This window comes from Conger conger, chromosome 5 (assembly GCF_963514075.1).
Source record: "Conger conger chromosome 5, fConCon1.1, whole genome shotgun sequence".
Classification (NCBI taxonomy): domain Eukaryota; kingdom Metazoa; phylum Chordata; class Actinopteri; order Anguilliformes; family Congridae; genus Conger; species Conger conger.
The window spans coordinates 44356638-44377824 of record NC_083764.1 but is presented as its reverse complement, the minus strand read 5'-3'; the positions used below and the strand labels follow the sequence as shown (position 1 = coordinate 44377824).

The following is a 21187-nucleotide window of genomic DNA, read 5'->3' as shown; positions in this document are numbered from 1 at the left end:
GATGATGGCCTGCTTTACTGCCGTTGACATTTCTTTCATCCTCAGCAGGGGTGGCGACCGTATCAGCTCTGGTTTTCGACCCTCTGCTACGGTGCTATGGGGAAGGTCATGAAGGCTATACTGGCTAATTGTAGCCGATATATATATATATTTTTTACTTCTGCCAGTTATCCACCAATAGGATGGAGGTGTTTAACTGGGGCATCCAATGATAAGCCGTAATCGGCGGGACAAGCCACAAGGACAAGAGTTCAGTAGCAGGAACAAGTGACCTTTTCTCAAGAGTCATAACACACAATGGCTGTGGAGTGTAGCTTGAAAAAAGCACGATATAGCCCAGATATATCAAAAATTCAAATTAATCAAATATGAGTACAGCAGGTCCATTCAGCATGAAAGTACCCAAACATTAACACATGATATATGACACCTTGTCTTTAACCTCATATTCATTGTTTCATTTCAAATTCAATATGCTTTTGAACAGAGGCAAAACAACAAAAACTGCGAGGACTGCGCTGAAATTGTCTTGGTAATAATACAGAGTGACCATAATATATATCTTACTGATGTTGAGGGTCCAGAAAATCAGATGGCTCCAGGACAAATGGTGACATGGTGAAGTTTTACACATCTGATTTGGAGAGCTACAATAAACCTGGACCACTGCGCTTGAATGAATGCTGACAGTGTTTCAGCCAGGCATAGGAGCACAGAAGCGCTATTGTTACGCATACGACCCAAAACGAACAGTTAGCACTGAAGAAAGCCCTTTTAACACCAAGAGGCGTGAACTTAGCCTCATAGGTTAAACTTGGTAATAACCCAAAAAAGAGACCAAAGAAATTAGCCTCACATCGTCTCTGACAGGGAGGAGCCTGTCGATTTCGTACGGCACCAGAGATGATGTCACGGATGAGCTGACCTTCTCCCTCTCATCTCACCGATGCACCGCGGGATCGTAACTACCAGTGAAAATGCATTTAGCGCAGTTTGTCTTAGAGAAATCCGGGACATATGCCGTACCCCAACAAGGCCGATTCATACGACTCCTGCCCCTTTTATGTCCTCTGTGTCTGCACTGGAAGTCTAGGAGCAGCTCCGGAGAGTGCCTGGAGCTCACGGCAGGAGATGATTTGAGCCCTTGTTCCTGTGACTGAAGAGACGGGGCATGCTGGGAAGAATAAGGGAAAACAGATGCGGCTCTGGATGCCCTTCCTCCCAGGCGCAGGATGAGAGCGGGGTGTCACACCTCCTCATCGTCAGCCGCCGGTCGTGCGCTGCGTCGGGAACGGAGCCAACGCCAGGCTGGCTGACGCTTCACCTCGATTATTCACATCACTGTGATTCAGGAGAGCGTAGAATAATAATAACAATAATCATGATAATAAACAATCCCCCCCAGGAGCGTTGTGTGGTTAAGGGCCTTGCTCAAGGGCGCTACATCTGTACGGATCTTATTGTGGCTACGCCGGGGGTTGAACCACTCATCTTCCAGGTCCCAGTCATGTACTTTAGCAATGAGGCTACAGGCTGCACCTATCAATTAAGGAGGGAATTGCTTAGTAAATTAAACCTGGCCATTTCCAGGTAGTCTCCCATCCAAATACATATCAAGCCCAACCTGACTTAATCACAGGGGTGGGATGCAGGATAATACAGACTGTAGGAGCCAGACATTAGAAGCGAATTGGTTCAATGCCTATTTTAATCCAACATTGGAAAAAAATGGTTCTTTGGCTTGTCACCATAGAGAAACTATTTTAGTTCTTTGTGTAAAGTGTGAAAGCTCCCAGACAAAGAACAATTATGCCCAACAAAGAGTCTTTGAACTAGATAGGGAATCTTCTATGGATCACAGAGTTCCTTTTCGGTATTTTTTTTTTTTGAACCATTTTTTTCTGCATGGCCTACATACAGTGTTATTTCAATGACACTACTTAATGAAGTACTGTGTTAATGGGTACCAAAGCTCTCCTTTGCAGATTTTATCCAGATTTTAACTCTACAAACTAATCTTACAAATAACAACACCTCAACCTGTGACGTTGTAACCCTCTTTACAATGTGGGTGTTACTTCAATGGCCAGTATGTTGCAGCCTGATCTTATTACTAGTGTTTTATGCTAATTAAATAGGTTAATTGTTACATATCTAGGTATATACCATGTGACATGGCATGCTTGTTGAGTCCTAGACTTCCGTGTTCCGGTGTTACTGGTTTATGCTCACAAAATCATGCGCCTGTCAGATTTCAGCACCTCTACTGGCGGACAGCGCCCATCAAGGAAAACTGGGCATTAGCACAACACTCAACGAAGAGGCATTCGTTACACAAGCAATGTTTTGGAATATTCCGTGTAAAGCGCTTGTATGATGTGAACTCCATAACTAGAGTCTGTAAACAAGTTTGTTCTGGATATACGAATTCACATTACATCAACATCTCAATAAAATATAAAGAAAAACTTTGCCCATCTACGTCAACAATGATTTCACATTTAGTAATGTTTAACTAAACTGACTGTATAGGCACACAACCGTATTTTCCAAACGATTTACATGTTAAAGCTATACAGAGAGCTATAATATTAAATTCGAGGTAGTCAGCATCTTATGTGCTAAAATCATCGTCATTCTGACATTTCTCGCCGTGGTTAGACCTCCTGTTGCACGGTAACGGCAGCCTAATCTCATTACAGAATCTAGGTCTTCTCGTCTGAGCCCTGCACTGGCGTGACTTGCCTTGTGATCGGACCAGCTTTGCTTTCGAGTTCATTTCCCGAATCCTGATGCTTTACACTGCTACTGTACACAAACAAAAGAGTACGCCGCTGAACAATAGCATCGTATATACTGTGGTCTTTTTATTACGGTTTAATTTTTTTCATCTTCTCGCAAGCGGATTAACACTATTAAAATTGCCGGTACTCTATTGCATCACCACATTTCTTTTCTGAGGATCGGTCTCTTATATCTAACAGTAAGATCGTGGCATCGAAGGAGTGAAGAGGACTGCGCCCTGTGCTTTTATCACAAGTTCGGATTTTACAGTAATGCAGATAGGAAAGCGGGGGCGTTCGTCACCCGACCAACCGAGACCGTTTGTTATAGGACTGTGCTGTAGAGGTCTTTTATGTGAACGAGCAGATAACAGAAGATGAAATGGCAGAGGCAAGTTTAGCAGAGCGCAGATACGAGGGGCTTGCCGCGGCTTTCCCTTATGAGGAATATGAATGCAAAATATGTTACAATTATTACGACTTGGACCGTCGCGCACCGAAGATCCTGGAATGCTTGCACACATTCTGCGAGGAATGCCTGAATACTCTCCATCTCCGGGAGGATCGACCATGGCGCATCAGCTGTCCGTTATGTCGTCATCGGACACCAATTCCGGAATACCGGATACAAAACCTCCCCAACAACACGAAAGTTACGGATGCTTTCCCTTTCTATATAGAATCGGACCCACTGCCCCAGGACAGCTTGCCCCCGTACCCTCCGCCGCTTCACCCGGCTCTGACTGGCCACCGCCGCGAAGAGGCGTCCGGAGCTTCTACCGGAGCGTCTACAAGTCAAACAGCTCCGTCTGTAACTCTGTCCACTGCTACCACGGCTTCATACGACTCCGCACCCTACGAGAGCTGTCAGAACTGCAAGCGAGTAGCCCTGACCACGGGCTGCGTTTGCGTAATCTTTGCATTCCTGTCAATGCTCGTCCTCCTTTTTATGGGTCTTATATTCGTGCACAATTACAATAACCCACCCTCGCCATTGGGCCCCGTCTGTCTCTCGGTGGCTAGCATATTGGCAATGTTTTCCGTGGTTGTCACGTGGTTGATTTGCTGGTTGAAATACCGACCTGGGCCAGACACCGGGCGCCCCGCCTCAACTACCACCAACAGGAGAAACACCTGAAGACACTCTTTTTCTGTACTTGAAGTTGTTAATGTGTAATCTCTGTCATGTGAATGCATCCATTTTGCGACGCCATAATGTCGGCTATTCAGTAGTATTAGATGGCCTTGCATCTAATACATAAAACGTATTTGAACTTACTTTCAACAGCTGGAACTCTGGCTTAGAAACAAAATCATGTTTTCCATCAGCCAGGATATAAATTCATATTGTTTGAATTGTGTTCTCTTGTCATGAATATGATGTGCTTTGTGATGGCTTTTGTTAGGCGATTCTTTTATGTTCTCTTCCATTTCCAGTAACCAAGGAAACAAGAAAATATATGCATAATCTATCCTTGCGCTTGTGTTCTTATCCAGTGGTACTGAGACCTGTGAGTATTGATGTTAAGGCAGCAAATCAATGGCTATTATTTTTTGAAAGTGGACAATCATATAACACCTTACAATGACAGGAGCGATTTCACATAAGTTTCTCATCACATAAGACTTGGATTGAAAAAAATATATGAATGTGTTCATTTACAGAACCATTATGTTATTATTTATTTCAATATGTACAATGGTCGGGGTAATGCTGTACTGGGCGCATGATTCATGCTGGTATTAATAATATCTTAGAGAACCCTAATGATAAATAAAACCTGGTTTTCAAAACCTTTCATATTGCAGTACCTTTGCAAAATGCTTTCATACAGGATATTGTTACCATCGCATTACAATATACAACACTGCTCGAAAGTAAAGACAAACATTAAAGATTAAAGTAAAAAAGTATAGAATTCAGGTGATGTAACTACAGGTAGGGAGAAAAAGGAAACACTAATGTGGTCTCTCAGTAGGATGAAACTGTCAGTAAACTTAAGCATGTTTGCCAGCCTGTTTGACTTGCAGCAGTAATGCAATGGTCAGAAATGCAATGGCGTATTTTCTGCGACGATATATTCAATGCTGACGTCATTGCTGGAAACACGGCGACCGGAACTCCTACACATTGTGCCTCAACTATCACACCTCTTTTAAAGCTATCTAAATTTCCTCTTGCAGCCATATTAGCTTTAATTATAGATGAGCAATATAGAATTTTATGTACACCCATGTGACTGACTGGCATGGTATTGGCTGAATTAATGGAGGAACGATAGCTGTGTGAGAGCTTCTGTTGTGTGTATCCCAGTTGCTCTTAGTTTATCCGGGTGATTCCAGTTATTGTTCAGTAGTTGTAGTTTAACTGTGGCCACACACTTGAATTCCTTGGGGAACATTTAAATGATTTATATTTTATGGAGACACTGGTAGTTACATACTCTGTTTTTCCAGTAATGGCGTAAAAAATATCTAAAACAAACACACTTATACACATATTTCAGATTTAGGTTTATGTGGTTCCATAATAAAGATTACTGAACTGGTATCACATCATGCCCACAAACAATTTATATTGTTGTTGATGATATTTAGTCAATGAATGTGAGTAGATGGGAGATTATGAAAGATAATTATTGATTTTTAAACCTATTGAGTTAAAAAAACAAACATATTCTTCTTCGTATTATTATTATTATTATTATTATTATTATTATTATTATTATTATTATTATTATTATTATTATTAAGTAATTCAGTGCTGTGTACTTTATATCGCAATATTCAGTGTTTTTTATTTGGTGTATGAGAGGACGTAACGTATTTCGGGTAAACTTATCCCGAATCCAGTTCTTTATATTGAGCATTACGGGCAGTACATGCGCTTTCCCACAAGTGACCCCTGGTGTACACTAAATGTATGTACACATGACAACGGAGGTATATTGAGAGTACGGTTGCATTCTCTTCGTCATTTTTGGTCAGAATTGCTCCGCCAAATATTCCTTAAGCATTATAAGACACACTATATGACGAAGAAAACAACACAACAATAACCTCAAAAGTATTTGTTAACCATAATAATTAAATGTATTGGTTTCCGGAAAAGGGGTCACTTGTAATCTCGGTGGTAAGGAAATAAAAAAACGTGATTGTTTTCACCACGCGTCATATATAGGAAATTTAGTTCCAGAAATGTTCTTAACTCCTGAAGACCGTATATTTACTGGTCTCCCAGGAATTTGTATTTTTATACCCTCTTACACACAGTTTCAGAGATTCCTGATACATAACCCTTTTCAGTGAAGTCATGCCACAGCCAGTCAATTTTAATTAGCAAGAACCAGTCTGATTTACTAATGAATGCTAATGAGCTTTAAAAACCCACATCTTCTAGAATTACTGAATGTGTTCCAGTTCACAGACATATGGTAATTCACTAACAAGAACCAATTTCCCTGTCCTTGGTGATTTTCTGTAGCCCCAGAGGAAATATTTGGACCACATCCTTTCCTGAATAATAACAAAACAATAATAATATCCTACAATAGCCTAGAATGGGACATTACTGTAAATAGGTTCAGTAATTATGTCTTTTAATGGACATTGTACAGTAATATTCAGGTTCATGTGTTCTTCATTGCTTACATGCATTTTTGTAGCAGCCCAATACTTTTAGCTGATCTGAAAGTTTCCACCAACAGCTGAAAGCTGGTTAAACAAACAAACAAATGAACAAACATACAAGCAAACAAATAAATGAACTAACTAACTAACTATACTAACTAACTCAATAAATTAGTACCTTTTTGTCGTGAACCTTTGAGAATATCCCCTGGACATTAAATGTGAGAACCTGGTATTAAATGTACCTGTCACATTAAATAAAGCCGATACATAGGCTGGAAGCATTGGCCTCCAGAGATATCAACCACAATAACCACTATATCCGATGAGATAAGAGAGAATGAGAGATAAACGCAGTGTGACTGAGAGTGAGGGAAACAGTGTCTGTGTATGCCCGTATATGCGCGTGAGAGAGGACGTTGTCGTCTGGTCTGGGTTGGGGGAGCAGGTGTTATAGTCTCTAGCCAGGTACCAAAGACAAGCCTCTCAGAGGTAGGCCTCCCCTTGTTTTAAATGAAAATCAGGTTTAAATGAAAATCGCGGTGCATTTCATTCAGAATCCTCTTTCTAGTTAATCTGTAATCCCCCAGAGAAGGGCACTGCTGGGAGAATATTACTCCAGGGTAAGACACAAAGCTGAGGGGGAGTCAGGCCTCGAGGGCCCACAGTTTGGGTCCGCTGCGGAGCTAATAAACCCTCTTTCCAGCTCGAAGGAATCAGATAACAAAGGACTTAGCGCTGCTCTCTGTAGCTACTTTATTTACACGGACATGTCTTCTGTAAGCAAGCCATTGACGTTTATGCAGGACATGTCTTCATTCGCTATGAGCTTTGACAGTTTGTGTTACACATTTGAACAAGTGTCCTTTCATCACTTCTTGTATAACAACAGTTACAGATACAGTTTTGTGAGGATGCATTCTTACCTCTCTTCTCTTGTCTGTTGAACTAACCGATCTGTTTTATTCACATTCATGCACCGTTACAAATTGCTCTGTAAAAGTAATAGCCAAAAGGCTACTCTATTTTGTTGTTGTTTGGTGAGTTTTGAACTCTGGATAACATGACTGCAATTCAATTCAGTATCAAATGAATCAATAATATAATTGTGATATTGATACTGTGGATACCTTTCAAATATATTTGATATAAACCATCTTTTGCTGGTTTCTCCAGTGCAGCCAATAAACTATGGATTTTTTTCAGGAACATCTGTTCCCTATTGATCCCATTAGAGATTCTGATATGGTCTAATTTTGAAATATGTGAAGCCTGATCACACCTCTCAGTTTAGTGTCTCATTTTCACAAAATTACGGAATATTCACTGCTTAACGGATACAATGTATTGGGAATCGGCTGCACCAAAAAATGGCAAGAAATTCTAAAAAGTACACGCAAAACATTAGTTAAGGGAGTCCGTAAACTATGGGGAAGACTTTCTGACAGTAATATATTTTTATTATGTCATGCCCAATTAACCCTCTTTAGTTTAACGTGTCATTTTCTCCACCAGTGAAAACACGTAAAAAGGTTTAATGTTGAAAAAATCAATGATTCTTATCCTCGGCTATTTAAGATGGCAGTAATGGCATCCACCAAGTTATAGGTTGGCATGACATTCCGTATTGATATTTGCAGTAAACTGAGTTGCTTGTCCGTTTTACCTTGCCTCTCGAACCGACGCATGGACATCACGGTTGAGGAGTACATACAGGCGACCACAGCTGCCCCTGGTTTATGATGTCCTTTCCTTAGACCTCAGTGCCAACAGCACTGTAGCCACCGTTGCTCATGAAACATCAGTTCCACAGTCTTAATTCACCGAGGCTCCATCCAGATGTGCCCTGTAAAGCACCTCTCTGTAAAAGTCACCAGGATTTGATCTGGCAGCCAAAATAATGGCTGACTGGGCCCGGCCAGCCTTTTTGTATACACAACCAAGAGCATGCTGGGATATTAAATGCTTAATTAACTCAGCAACAACACCTGTGTGGAAGCACCTGCTTTAAATATACTCAACCTATCTTTAATCTATTCAAGTGTTCCCTTTATTTTAGCAGTTACTTTATATGGGTAACCTATTATGTCAAGCATAAGCATTTTCATTCCCACTGGGAGTTTTATGCTGTGACTACTATAGTTGTACAATATAGGTTCATACAAATAGAAATATTAGAGCAGGCAAAAAATGTATACCACTGACAATTTACAGTATAGCTAAACTTTAACTAAGAATATATACATAGATAAAGAAGAGGCAAAATAATGACACGTATTTGAATGATTATTATTATTATTATTATTATTATTATTATTATTATTATTAAGTGAGAATAGATGTTGTGTTCATGACATTGAATATGTTGTGTATAGTTTTTCTTTAAATGGTACTGGTGTAAAGTTGACAATGTAGTATGCATATTTGTATGCATAAAGATCCAGAATATATAAATTCACATATGCTGGGTCTACTATAATGTAAACATGCTATTGTGCTGGGAGAACTATAGAGTTCCAAATGACATTTTGAAAATGAGTTAATCATGTGTTTATAATTCTTTACCTGTGTGATGATGAAAATGTTTTTAAAGTTTACTGTCTATGTGTAATTCTAGTTTTTTGGATGTTCTAAGTGGTAGAAAACAATGAACTGACACGGAAGTTAAAGGTCAATATTTCATAACTGTAGAAATGATGAGCAGAACACCATAGTTCTCAGATCTCAATATGTGTAATATGAAGTATAAGATAGCTTGTTTGGAAGAATTCAAAATGCCTTTGGGAGTGTTTTTTAAAGTACAAAATAAGAAATTCCCCAAACAGGATTAATCGTTCCTTTGACTTGTTTGGCATATTCCCTTCACATGACAACATGGAAAAACATAGGACCAGGCTGGCACATAAATGATTGTAGGCAATGATTTAGCAGTGTAATGGTACAACACTTGTTTGCTTTGTGTGAAGCATATGGCTCAAAGTATTGGTTTTAATATGGTTACATTTTGATATTATGATTATAAAAATTATTGTAATAACTTAGTTGGCTGACCAATTTGAACATTATGTTTATGGTTGTTGAACTGCCTATACCTTTGTATATGTGAATAATTTGGCTTATAGTCTTGAAAATATGTTTGTTGTGACATTAATAACATACAGATGTTTAATGAAGGCAACCGAACAATAACAGAAAGAAATCCGCTTTTACATATGGTGTAGGTTACTCTGTATCCCTGTCATTGAGCCTGCGCACACAAATCTCAAAAATAATCTAAAAAATGAATGACGAATCTGATACAACCTTGCAGGGAGCTGATCGATTAAAAACATCTCCGGTTTCATAGTTCCGTATTTCGGCATTAAATCTATAGAACACAAATAATTATAAAATGAACCACAACACATTGTTTTTGAAAACTTTTTGGTCAGTGTGAAACTATTACTGCTCTTTTTCAGAATAATGTCGGCCGTCTCAATATATCCAGTTTGTGTTATTAGTTTTGATAAACTCAAAACAATGAATGCTAATCTAAAAACAAAAGGTTGTTATTAGTTACGATAAAATAAACAAAATGTTCACACATTGTAAGTAAATAGCTTTGAAGAATGCTTTTCGTAAGCATGACTAAGAGACAATAATCACCAGAAAATATTGCCATGTGAGTCACGTGTCATCATTCTTCACGCAGACCCTTTTCACATTACAGGCTGTTGGTACTTTGTGTTTTAAACCAGTAATCAATAGGCCCACATCAACTAAAAGTAGTAACGTGTGTATGATTGTTATATAGACTAAAATTAAGAAAACAATCATGGTCTTTAAATCAATTAACAATTTGTGGGCTATAGGCTATGTGCTCTATAAGACATTAAATATAAAAAATATGATATGAACAAATTGGATTGTAAAGAATATGTTCGTTCTTTGAGAAAGTTAAACGGCAATTTTACAGAAACATACATCCATTTGTGTCCAGGGTAAATACTTCATCTCTCATAGTTGAAAAGAAAACCTCGTGGTGGTTGAATCATTTTTTATTTTTGTATTAGATATGGCAAAAAAAGTACTCGAATTCATTCTGAAATCGAAAGCCCCATAGTTCTATTCATAGTGTTATTCGTATAGTTCACCCTAATTAAATTCTGTTAAAAATATACAGAGTTCGGAGCCTCTAGGCTACATTATGAGATGATGGCATTTCGGGCTTTATTTATGGTGCAATTTTTCCTCATCAAACAAACTTAGACAGAGTGAGCATTTTAGCCGCACTAATGGATTTGACACGGAGATCTAATGTCCCTTTTAAGATAGCCAAACACTGAATCATGACTTTCTGTTGTTTTATTCATTCTTTGTTTTTATAGCAGTATAGAATTTCCCTAGTTCTGGTGAGAACCTGCATCAGCACATTTGTCGTTGTAAAAAGGAATTTAAAAGTCAAGAATAGGCTGCAGGTTGTTAAGAGCAATAACGTAGCCTATAATATTCAAGTATGAATCTCAATGATAGTGGCTGCTCGATGCTCTTACGTGTGTTATATACTATGCTTTTTAATAGCTTGCATTTTCTGATAATATGCGATGTGTAGCATGAAGACAGATGTATTGCATGCATTGTTTTGTTTGTATTAGATAATCGGGTCATTATTAATTGCACCAACGTTTTACAAAACTGCACGAATTGATGAGAATCTGTGCTTGGAATAGTTTCATCCACATCTCTCATTCCTGTTGTTGGTTGTGACAAGTTGTGTATAAGTCTACATACACGGAATGGTATTCAGAAGTTAGAGATAGAGTTCAGCAGTTTCTTTCTTGAGTTTAAAACATAGCCTTTATTTGGTGTGTTGTGCATTGTGTATTGATCTGTGTATCATAAAACACTACGAGTAAACAGTAGGCTTTTGAACATGGATAAAGCACTTTGTCATTCAAAAGGTCTCATAGTCATTGGGACGTTTATTTTCATGAGTTTATTTTATTGGTTGAAATTGTTGGAATTATTATGTGGGTCCTAGAAGTGCTTAGCCTATATCTTATTTAAATGTGTGTCAATAAAAACGAATTATTCGCTAATTTGTGAGTGACTGACATCGGAAAATTTCCATTTAGTATGCGCGTTTATCGCAGGACAGCCTAATACCTAAAATTACCTATACAAAACAGTCACATTACGTTAGGTCATACAGAATTAGTTGATACAGAGACTATGGGTGTTTGGTTTGACAGTGGTCCTGGATAAACAGTAGATAAAGTACAAAGAATGACATAATAAGTCTTCCTAGGATGTATGTAAAGTTTATTTGAGCTTTCCATGAATGAGAGAAATCGATCACTTAGCACGTGAAAGAACCCCCGTTTCCTCGAGTATATTCTCTCCTGCTTTCTTCCATTGTCCGCGTGCGGGCAGAAAGAAAACATTTGAAGTGCCTTTTCACTTCCACCAAGAAAGGTAAAATGGATGTTGGACAACAAAAGGTATATGTTAATGAAGCGCTCGTTGGCTTTGGGGAGATTCTCCCCGCAGTGTTTTTACACTTTGGGTAGCAAAGTAATTCTAAGACAAAAGGAGCTGGAGAACATTAAAGGCATGGTCTTAATAGGAATGGCTTGTTGGTTATGTGTTTCCAACAGGAGGCCGTGTGTCCCAGCGATGAATAATTAATATCCGATCAACAGTAGTGTGAGCAAACAGAACCTAACATTATCAAGCCGAAGTCATCAACACAGTCGAATTAAAGTTGGTGTTCACCTCAGAATGACGATTATAGGCCTTTAACACACAGTTTCTGAAACAATATAAATCCGTTAGAACAGAATCATGGAACAATATATCATGACCGTTTATACAAAATGTGGCCTATGTGGATAATTATTGTGGTAATGATATTATTATTATTGTTATAATTATTATCTGAAACTCTTATCTCGACTACTACAAATAGCCTATCTATCCGTAAATCGATCTGCATAAAAGTCTGCTCAGTGTAATGTAAATAATCTGTAATGTACTACTCGTCAAGAATAACAAGAAAGTTCAATTATATCCCTCCACCTGCATTACGACCATTCATTTAAAGTGTCAGTTAAAATGAAAATAATTAGCAGTGCTTTTTCCTGTGTATTTCCCAGTCTGTCCCGCGGCAAAGTGGCTGCTAACTCCACGTGCACTAATCCGATTAAAGTGCACCTGGGACTGGTGCGGGGTCCTGTCACCTCCCAGAGCCGGTATGCACTGTCACGCAATTATATTATCCGAAAACCCGGGGAAATATTTAATAACATGATTTCAATAATCAAACGTTTTTTTTTGTCCAGGTCTTGCAGCAAACCATCCTTTTTTATATAAAAATCAGTTTGCGTACGGCGGTTTATTTGAATAATAATACTATATATATATATATATAATAATTCAACAGCACAAGGGAATATACTATTTATTTTTCCAATTATGATTTAGACAAAAATGCCCGCGTAACTTCAAAGATTCAAGGAAAGCATGAAAAGGCTTTTCCTTTTGAATACAATTATATAAACGTATTCAATTATATAAATGACAAAAGTGTTTGCTGTCATTATATTATCATTTTTGGTCGGATTATACATATTTAGAATATTATGTGTAAGTTCTGAGAAAGCATATGCATGCCTTCAACACACTCCGACTGCTTTACATACAACATTGACAAACAGCTTGGAGAAATCGCCCTCCCATGCATGAACAATACTTTACCACTAGTGAGGCCTACCAACTGGCGCCCAATTAGCCATAAGTACATAACTACATGCTACACTTATAATACCATACATAATTATTACATGTTTAAAAAAAAAAAAAAACAGCTATTATGAAAGGGAAAACGCACGAACTTGAAAATATTGTGATTGTACTAGGCTAGGCCCATGTGTAATGTTGATCACGTGATGGTTTTTCAAAAAGCAATGAGGGCAGATAGTGCCCAAGCCCACAAGTTCCCACGATTAAGCCTGCGCCATCACTTCGGCTTTCGTCGCCTTCTAACTTCACACATTTATAGATTGTTTATTTCTTCTATATACTCTTTTATTTCTGCGGCATTACCCTCACGTGGCATGTGTAGCATGGTACGATAGCGCTTGAAACCATGTGAAGAACATGTTATGTATTTCGGAGGAAAAGATCATTGTTTGAGTTCAAAAGCCATTTTGGGCATGGTCCGCTCTCCTTTTGACTGATAGCGTTGCAGAGCGGGACTTCATGACTGACAGCACTCATCAATGGGTTTCCACAAATAAAGAGAGCGAGGGAGAATGGGGGCGGGCAAATTGCAAGCCTCAAGAAAGAGCGGGAGGGAGGGAACGAGAGAAAAAAGGATGGGGTTTTCTAACAATTACGAAGTTATAAATGCGACCACTTCACAATTGCACCTTCCTTCAGTACAGACGATCTTTACGGCACTCCTGGCGTCATACCCTGCTGAGGGTTACCACCTCCACTCAAACACTGAGCTTCTTTAAGTCCAGCTGAGGCTCCGTAAATGCCAGTATATACTCACTGAAAAATCAGAAATGTCCTGCATTTTTGAATATTTTAGACTTACGTTACAATTGTATCTGTCCAAACACAACTCATCTGTCGTTGACGTGTCAGTGCAAGAACAATATTCTACTATTATGATGGATTTCAAAACAAACTAATTAACAAAACATGTTTTTAAAAATAAATGATCAAAGAGAATCAAATAATCCAGTTATTAGCGTTATCCGCGGGATATTTGCTAACGAGGAACTTCATCTTATGCATTCTCATCTCGCAACTGTTTCCATTTGCATTTAGAAACATTTAACGCCAATTGTGCTCAGTTTAGGCTTCCCCTGTTATTTTAATTGTATAATGACCGCGTTTTACATTAATTAAAGATGTTTAACGAATAAATATTTAAAAAGAAGGGGTTATGCCTAGCATTAGCAATTCCCTTCTACACAGACTCTAAAGCGTTTACTTTTGCACTGAAGTGCCTTGAACTCGCACCAGGTCCACACAAAAAGAAAGTTATTGCTCTCAGCCAATCGCAGTGCACTTTCAACTACTGGGGCATTCGTGCTCTTAGCCAATCGCAAGCCTCGAAGTGCTGATGAGTACGGGATGCAACAACTAATAAATGTTCCATCTTTACACTCTCTTAAGTGTGTCAATATCAACAGCAGTGTAAGGCTACCGAACACGCTACGAACAGTTCTTCATCACATTATACTAGCTTTAACTTGGAATCCAATATTGTACGTCGATGAACTTCGAAATCCTATAGGATTTCCCGTCTAACCTTTCTTTATAACGTTGGCTTTTTGCATGGGGAAACTATACACCATTTCCAGGACAAGAAAATAACCCTCTACAGCCCTGCAGCCGGAACATCGGAAGACTGGAATACAAGTTGAAAAACTTATCTTTTGCCCTCAAATATCTGTCCTGTCTGCGTGTTTGACTGCGGGTGACATATGACAGCGCTAGCGGGTACCATACCCACGATGATGCGCCCCACGCCACCTCAAAATTATCCGCGGGGCAGCTTCCCACTGGAAGGTAAGAAATATCTATCACCCATGCGCAGGGAACCTGCACCATAGTTCTATTTCATATTTGTTGTAAACAAATGTTAAGTGTTAATGCGGCTAACAAAACAAACAAACCAAAAAATGAAAAAAGGAAGAAACAACAACAACAAACAATTGTAGTCACTTTCAGTTGATCCTTTAGTCGTTAGCATGCTATAATTGCTTATAATTCATGTTCCAAATTTGTGTTCTCAAACTTTTATATTTTGTTGTTCTGGTGAAGTATCGTGTCTGAGATGCATATTTGCAGCAGTTATGTGTAGGCCTATATAATGTTCACGGTCATTTTCTGTCTTTTAAAAGGTTAAAACTGCATAACGAAGCGCCCAAGTTCATTTTCTTGTTAGTTCACTTGGAGTAAAGTCAGTTAAAAACATTAGTATACAATAGCCTAATAATTACATTTTCCAAGTGATGCATGTTGTACAGCAACAAGTTGCTTCACGGTATTTTCATTAGGCTGAAACTGGATGAAGATTCTAGTTGAGCAAACCAGTAATTCTTGTAGTTATTTATGTTTAAGATACTGTCACAGAACAATATTTTGAAATAAAGTACATTAATAATAATTGAATTTCGGTTATTTGCCAAAATATTTTCACAGAAAGACTAGTTTAACTATTCTATTAAGTTGATTAGGCCTACTTGAACCTATAGGTAATTGGGAGAGGGTAACTGGGAGAAGCATCAAACGCTTCTTTTACTTCATATACGTCTTGTTATCATAACCATTAACAGGTTTGTTTTGTGTCGCGCAGTCTCTACCCCACTAGGTCAAGGCAGAGTAAACCAGCTCGGTGGAGTTTTCATAAACGGCCGACCTCTGCCCAATCACATCCGCCACAAGATCGTGGAGATGGCTCACCACGGTGTCCGGCCGTGCGTCATCTCCCGGCAGCTTCGTGTTTCCCACGGCTGCGTGTCGAAAATTCTGTGCAGGTACCAAGAGACCGGTTCTATTCGGCCCGGTGCCATAGGGGGAGGAAAGCCCAAGGTGAGCTCAGGCATGAGGCCCCTATCCTCTACGCCAGATTTTACGTCGTGCTATCGCACTTTAAAACCTGCGCTGTCACTAGATCAGATTTTAAAGTGTGAAACTAATACAGGTTCCTCGCTATTTAGTGTGTTTAAATGTACGCTAGGTTTTCTTTGTGATGTGGCTTGTTTTGCCGTTTCAAAAGGTCCCAATCCAGTATTAACGGAAAAGTTTGGCAATGGAAGGAATATGCTTCATAACTGTGATTCAAGAAGTTTCATTTAATTAATTATGTGTTGTTGTTGCCTATCGACAGGTTTAATGATCATAAAAAAGCAATAAAACTTTATGCCTATCAATATGATTTTGATATTGTTTACCAATAAACTTGAAATGAGAATCATGTTATTTCACAATACAACACTAATCAAAATGTCCATGTTTCATCTGTATTTATTTGAATTATAATTCAATATTAATATTTTTAAATACACTGTAAATCAATAATAATAATAATAATAATAATAATAATAATAATAATAATAATAATAATAATACTCTTCATCATCCTATTCATCCTCCCTTTCATCCTCATCCTCCTCATTTCCACCATCATCATCATCATCCTCATAACGACAATAATAATGTCATATAGCAGCTGGCAACACCGGATGTCGATAAGAAGATCGAGGAATACAAGCGGGACAGCCCGGGAATATTTAGCTGGGAAATTCGGGACAAATTGCTGAAAGACGGGATCTGTGACCGGACCACTGTTCCTTCAGGTAATATAATATAGGCTATTCCTTTCCGACCGATGGCAACGTATGGAACAATTATACTTATATTATACTTAACACGACTCAATTAAATATTTTAGTGCATCTTCAGAGTTTATTTTTTAAATTATGTTCAAGTTTTTGTACATGTGTTAATATACTGTTATGCTAATATGTAAGGTAATATGAGCCAGATATGGAATTATTTCACATTTTATAAAAGGACAGGGACAGTTATATTTTGAACTGGTATGTTTTTGCATTGAAATATTTTAAATGTCCTCTTTTCCTTAGTTCAAAACAAAGTTACTTTAACAGTTCAGTCAGAGGTAGACCTACAACAGAGATTACATTTTTACAGTTTAGTTTTTTTAAACGCAGTGTAAAACGTAGCATTTTGAGCATTTCAAGTAGCACAATTAAAGGCTTGTTTTAGGATTGCAAAGTGATTGCCTAACAAATATATACTATGCCTACTAAGCAGAAAGTTATTTTTGAAGTAACGTCACATTTTTAGCTGCTGTAAATGTATTAATTCGTGATTTTTGATTTATTATTCTAAAGTGAGCTCCATCAGCCGAGTTATGCGATGCAAATTTGGAGGCAGTGGAGAGGACGACGAAGAGATAGAAGACATCGAGAAGAGGGAGTTGGAACAGAATGGAAGAAGGGCAAAACACAGTATCGACGGTATCCTCGGCGACAGATGTGAGTGGGGACCTCTTATTAAGTATCCCAAACTTTTAGACGATACGTTTTGATATCGAAAACTTTTAGGCTATTTAGTCTCTCTGGTAATCGTATCAAATATACTGTTAAGGTAGTGTAGTTACATATCATACACTTACAAGAGAGAGAAAAACGTTGTGACAAACTAATGTGAATATTTCAGTTTTTTTTCCCTCATAAGCTATTTTATAATTCTGTGACTGCTTTCTGTATCAAATTTGTTTTAAATTTGCGATAGGCCTATGACGTTGGTTGGAAAATGTATAGCCTTCGATATTTAATGGACGATGGTCTACCATACAGTATGCTCTTAAAGTTTTAATATTTGTGAAAGGTGCTTTGTTCTGACCTTTCTGCTGGCGATATCTGTCCTCCCCTGAGGCCCTTCTTGTGTCGAGGTGGGGGTGCAGAATGCATGGTGATCATCAAAGGCGCTGAATTAACAGCACGAGACCTGTTGGTATTTTCCACCCTCGGTAGAGAATACAAGTCTTCCATCAAAAGACAAACCATTCCATGTGGTGATTCTGAACTTTACTTGGAAGTTATTATTTCGACAAAGCGTTAAAACGTCAGTGTTGAATTGCCAGTGGCTTCTCAATTAAATTAAACGTATAGCGTACTAACGCTTTAGGATGTGTGACGTGTCGGTTTACATAAAGAATATTATTTGAATGAATGTATATTAGCCTATTCTAGTATATTCTCACAAGTTTATTCTCAATGAGTGGAAGTATTGGTAACTCTGCAAATTCACGGTTTTAGTATGCTATTGAATATTTTGAAAACATTGTCCAGTCAAATAATAACTATAAAATAGTTATTTTGAATATCTTCATCATATTTTAGGACTAGAATGGACTTTGCCTAAATTATGATGACCTAGTCCACTGACTGGACTAGAGACCAGTGGATCAAAGATAGACTAAGGGCATTTTTAATGCTTAAGGAAAATAGCGTAATACAAACGTTAGTTTGCGACAGCATAATGGTCGCATACATTGAACATACCAGTAAACGTTTGATAAATAACTTACAAGAATTACTGCAGCCCACTTGTTAATACGTGTCATGAGGTGTGAACACGTGAAACCCGTAAACCATACCCCACACACCTTCACTTGCCCCAGAAAATGGGACGGTCTATTATTTTCTTCTACCGATATAGAGAGAGGGGGAGAGAGAGAGTGAGCGAGTGAGAGAGAGTATCAAATAAGTTGACCAAACATTTGTACAACTGTTCCATTCTGTACAAAGACGGGACTTGCGCACACAATTGGACACTTGAAGATGAACTTGGGAAACAATGCTGCAAGAGTCCATTGAAGCTCACGCTTCGGCTTCATGTCGACAAAAGCAGGGCTGCGAAGCAGCTTGGCCAACACAAAAGAAGCCAAACTTTTTATAATTCCACGAGAAAAGAAGAAAAAGTGCCCAAAGAAAAGACCTAAAAAGGACGGTATGCGCTTGCAATGGGGGATGAATTATTCAGCGATTGCCAATAGCCCCAGCTCATGCGGTTTTATAGACTGTTCAGTGGGCTACCTTTCTCCGTTTTCACATAACATGCAAACTTATTATTTTGTGTCCAACAATGATTCCGACCGCCATTGCAGAATAAAATTACAACCATTATGTTAATATAAAAACTAAATAATAAATATAAAACATTTTCTTTATATTGTGAAACTGATTATAGATAATATGCCACATTTGATTAGTAGCATATATGTGTTTACGATTAAAACTTTGCCACCTCTTCAAACTAGAAATACGAAAAATAATAAATGATACAAATTTGAACGTAACATGTTGGAAAACGGTTGAAAAATAAATTTCGTTTTTGGCGCCTGGTGTAAGAAAAACATTATATTCCACGCTGAGAAAGATGGCGAAATGAATGCAATCTCAGCTAATAGTTTAATAACATGCTCGAGTTCAAATTAAATAAAAGCCTAATAACTTCTTCTAACTTTTTTTTAGCGTCGTCGAAATGTGTCCGTTGCTTAGTTGTGTGCCGTGCAAAGATTGAATGGACATGCAAGGATTGAATGGACACTTGTTATTTTTTCCTGGAGGGGCGCACTGCCCCCCTGGTCACGATGGGGCCTTGTCACATGCACGGCCGCATAATTCGTCCGACACACTTGCTCCTTGCAAAATATCCTCAGCTAGATTGTATCTGGCCTTTAATTTTTCACACTTCCATCTTGTGACTACACACTTCCAGCCCCCTCCTATCTGCCACGGACTCTATATATATATAGGCTAACTTTTGTGCTTACTACTTATTTTGTTTGCAGTTTAAGTGGGGCTTACAGCTAATTTGATATACCCACACATAGTACTTACATTCTGAGGATGTATACAAATCAAATCCCCACAACAGCACCACTCCTACCCGCTTCAGGATGATTGATCAATACCTGATTGATTGGATTAGATTAGGTTGGAGCTTTATTGTCCTGGAGAGGAGATTCATTTGTTCATTGACGTTTCTATGTCAGAGGCTTCGTCGAGTGTGTAACACAGTGAACTGAAAAGAGACTCCGGGTTTCAAAGCTGATGGCAGTGAGCTCATAAAACATGTGACTAGGACAGTAAAGCGGACAATCTCCATTGAGCTGCGGCCTCTGTGTTCTTCACATTGCCCTGGCAGCAGCAGTGTCTGCCCCTCCCTCCCTACAGCCCATTGTTTTTGCAGCTCTGAATTAAAATCTGAAAGGGGCCTTTTCAGAGTTACTGGCCAAATATTGATTAAGTAGGTGTTTGCAGAGGTTGTTGTTGTAGGGGAAAGGGAGACCGGCTCTTCTCTGCCCTGCGAGGCTCAGGGTTCATGATCGGATTCCCTTAAATGGTCAGATCAAAGTGGGACGGTTTAGATTTATGTGTCTGGGAACGCGATCTGAGGATTGCTGGGATGCATTCTATAGAGCGGTCCGAGGATGATTTGAGGAGGATCAGGGGTCACGGGGACCCTAACGCGCTGAAATATAACCTCTGATATATTGTGATATTTCTATGACATGTGCTGCATATATTACTGGATATATTAGTAAAAGCCACTTTATTTTGTTGAACTGTATTCATTCATATGTACACAGGTATGGCGTGATAATTGCATCATTAAATGTCTTGTAAAACATACGCAGACAATACGCAGACAGTTCACACAGTGATGCATTTTGTAAAATAGTCTGTACATTTGGACAAAAAATGATATTTTATTCAGAAATCAAAAGATATTTGTGTATATTTTGCTGTTTATAATTATCTTGATTAATACAAAGGTATAATGCATTAAAATATCAGAAGCCCAACACAAATTCTAATACTGTAAATTAAGATTTTGTCTACTCTTTTTCTTATGCACAATAACATATACTGAGTTAAATACTAATATATATTATATACTAATATATACTTACTGCATATAGAGTTTGTTTATTCAGGTCAGTGTGTGATATACTCTATTCTCTCTCAAGCTTTCTTTCTCTACCGAACGCTGGGTAATATCCTCACTTGAGGTACAGATCATTCGCACCAGTCACCTAACATGCACCCCTTAACTGCTATTACCCAGTTTAAAACTCAGAAAAGTTTTTTGCTAATGAAGTTGAACAGGTATCTCGCACGCAAGTCGTCATTTTCTAATTTCTCCTCTAGCGCTGTGTTTTACACAGAGGCTCGCAA

At 38.4% G+C, this 21187-nt stretch overlaps 2 protein-coding genes across 5 annotated transcripts in view; both read left to right on the top strand.

Moving 5' to 3' along the window:
* Positions 1–2734: 2734 nt before the first annotated feature.
* LOC133129709 (E3 ubiquitin-protein ligase RNF182-like) lies at positions 2735–4591 on the top strand. Its single transcript, XM_061243972.1, has one exon. It carries the CDS (start codon positions 3166–3168, stop codon positions 3919–3921), a length of 756 nt encoding a protein of 251 aa, XP_061099956.1. The 5' UTR covers positions 2735–3165; the 3' UTR covers positions 3922–4591.
* A 10302-nt stretch (positions 4592–14893) lies between these two features.
* LOC133128405 (paired box protein Pax-3-A-like) overlaps positions 14894–21187 on the top strand; it is a 22242-nt gene continuing 15948 nt past the window's right edge. For 2 of the 4 annotated variants that reach the window (XM_061241892.1, XM_061241893.1), the window contains exons 1-4: positions 14894–14978; positions 15769–16004; positions 16642–16771; positions 17330–17473. In XM_061241892.1, coding sequence (XP_061097876.1) covers positions 14894–14978; positions 15769–16004; positions 16642–16771; positions 17330–17473 — 595 coding nt within the window. The remainder of the gene's footprint in view (positions 14979–15768; positions 16005–16641; positions 16772–17329; positions 17474–21187) is intronic. The other 2 variants (XM_061241895.1, XM_061241894.1) reach the window with 1 other exon arrangement.

Excerpts from the sequence above, each read along its gene's own strand:
- LOC133129709 (XM_061243972.1), top strand. The coding sequence starts at position 3,166 with ATGGCAGAGGCAAGTTTAGCAGAGCGCAGATACGAGGGGCTTGCCGCG.